The sequence below is a fragment of the Benincasa hispida genome, chromosome 12, assembly GCF_009727055.1.
Source record: "Benincasa hispida cultivar B227 chromosome 12, ASM972705v1, whole genome shotgun sequence".
NCBI classification, from domain to species: domain Eukaryota; kingdom Viridiplantae; phylum Streptophyta; class Magnoliopsida; order Cucurbitales; family Cucurbitaceae; genus Benincasa; species Benincasa hispida.
Window position 1 is genome coordinate 14,126,349 of NC_052360.1, and position 1,822 is coordinate 14,128,170.

At 29.8% G+C, this 1,822-nt stretch overlaps 1 protein-coding gene across 1 annotated transcript; it reads left to right on the top strand.

The window, feature by feature from the left end:
* The first annotated feature begins 607 nt into the window (after positions 1 to 607).
* Positions 608 to 1,012, top strand: LOC120068535 (14 kDa proline-rich protein DC2.15-like). The gene has a single exon (XM_039020345.1). The coding sequence runs from the start codon at positions 608 to 610 to the stop codon at positions 1,010 to 1,012; it is 405 nt and encodes a 134-aa protein (XP_038876273.1).
* The last annotated feature ends 810 nt before the right edge of the window (positions 1,013 to 1,822 follow it).

Consider the following 1,822-nt stretch of genomic DNA (forward strand, 5'->3'; position numbering starts at 1 on the left):
GGTACTTTTTATATGAGGAAAATATATTATGTCTAGAACAACATTAATAGGGATATTATTCTGTCTGGAACTATATTTGCAAAGGCATCGTGAAGGATAATCCTAAGGATAAGATGACAAACTATAACCGCTTAACAAATATTGCCAACACAAAAACTAGTAAGATTTAGAATAGTCATCGAAGTAAATGACTATTCTAATATCTTACTAATACTCTTGTTTTCCTTTATATGTTCATGTGTTAGCACTATTCTAATGCAAGAGATATGGCATTTTAGAAATTTAATCCCAAGAAAAACTCTTTTTCTAATAAACCCTAAAAAACCTAATGAATACTATTTGCTTCTTATATTTCACATCGTGTATTAGAATCAAATTTATAACAACTCTAAGGAAGTTTTAGTTGGAAGATCTTGATCAAGTCAAGTTTTCAAAGTTAGTTGTCTATCAATACTCAAGATTGTGGAGAAATTAATGGGAGAAATCGTTATTAATCTGGTGTCTTCCCAAAATATCAACTAATTGTGTGATTGTTTAATTAACTTATTAGAGATCAAACATTTGATTTTCATTATTAAGTTTCAAAGAGAGTTCCCATTTTACAACAATGGCTTCAAAAGCTAGCGTCGCATCTTTCGCACTCCTCCTCACTCTCAATCTGCTCTCTTTATCTTTGGTTTCCTCTTGTAGCGATTGCTACGATCCGTCCAACCCTACACCTACACCTTCACCTTTACCTTCATCCGAGGAGGGAAAACGATGCCCCAAAGACACTCTTAAATTCGGTATTTGCGCGAAATTACTCAAAGGTCGGACCGACGTTGCCATCGACAAGCGACCGGACACTCCATGCTGTAGTTTGATGGAAGGGCTTATAGATCTTGAAGCTGCTATATGCCTTTGCGTTGCTATGAAAGCTAATATTTTGGGCAAGAAACTAAACATCCCCCTCTCTCTCACCTTGATACTCAGTGCCTGCAATAAGAAAGTTCCAAAAGGCTACCACTGCTAATTTTATTTCTATCTTTAAATTTGCATTGTTTATTTTAGAATAATTCTAACAATTCTTCCTTCTTTATTTGTTTTTTGGGTTAGGTTTATGACTTTTCTCATTAGTGATTGTATTTTTTAAATTAGAAATCAAAGCTCTCATCCTTTCCATTTTGTATATATCTATCCTTAATTTATTTTTCCTCAAAATTATGAACATTTTCTTTTTAAAATAATTGAAAGTTCAGTTTGGATTAAAATCTCGTGATTTAAGGACTTACAAAAATACAAACAAGAAATTAATTAAAAACCATTCATTTACTATTATTTGTTTTTTTTTTTCCGTCTAAATTATCTTTGAACCAAATTATTATTGCAATGAAGTTATATTTCATTACAAATTCTAGAAGGGTTCCCTACAATTAAAATTTCAAACTATAAGAGTAATTCAAAACATTATATATATTTGAATATAATCCATTGTAATTATATTCCAAAACTTTTTCTAAAAAAAAAAACCATTTTTTTTTTACAAAAGGTATTTTTGATTAAATTCGTGAAGTAAAGAAATCGAACTTCTGATCTTGAGGTTGACAAAATAAGTAGTTGTGTTCATTTTAATCTTAAAAAAGTCAAAACTTATGAAATTATTAGGATTAACATCATCAACCATCAATAATTATTTACAAATAGTGCCCAAATTTAAATAGTCTATATATGATAGACCATATTATTGGTCTATCGATGTTATACATAATTACCCTATTATTTACCACAGTATATATAAGTTTATCCTAGGATACATTATCGCTCAAATTAAAATTGATAGTAA

Bases quoted from the DNA above. Each gene is read 5' to 3' on its own strand.
- LOC120068535 (XM_039020345.1), top strand. From the start codon at position 608: ATGGCTTCAAAAGCTAGCGTCGCATCTTTCGCACTCCTCCTCACTCTC.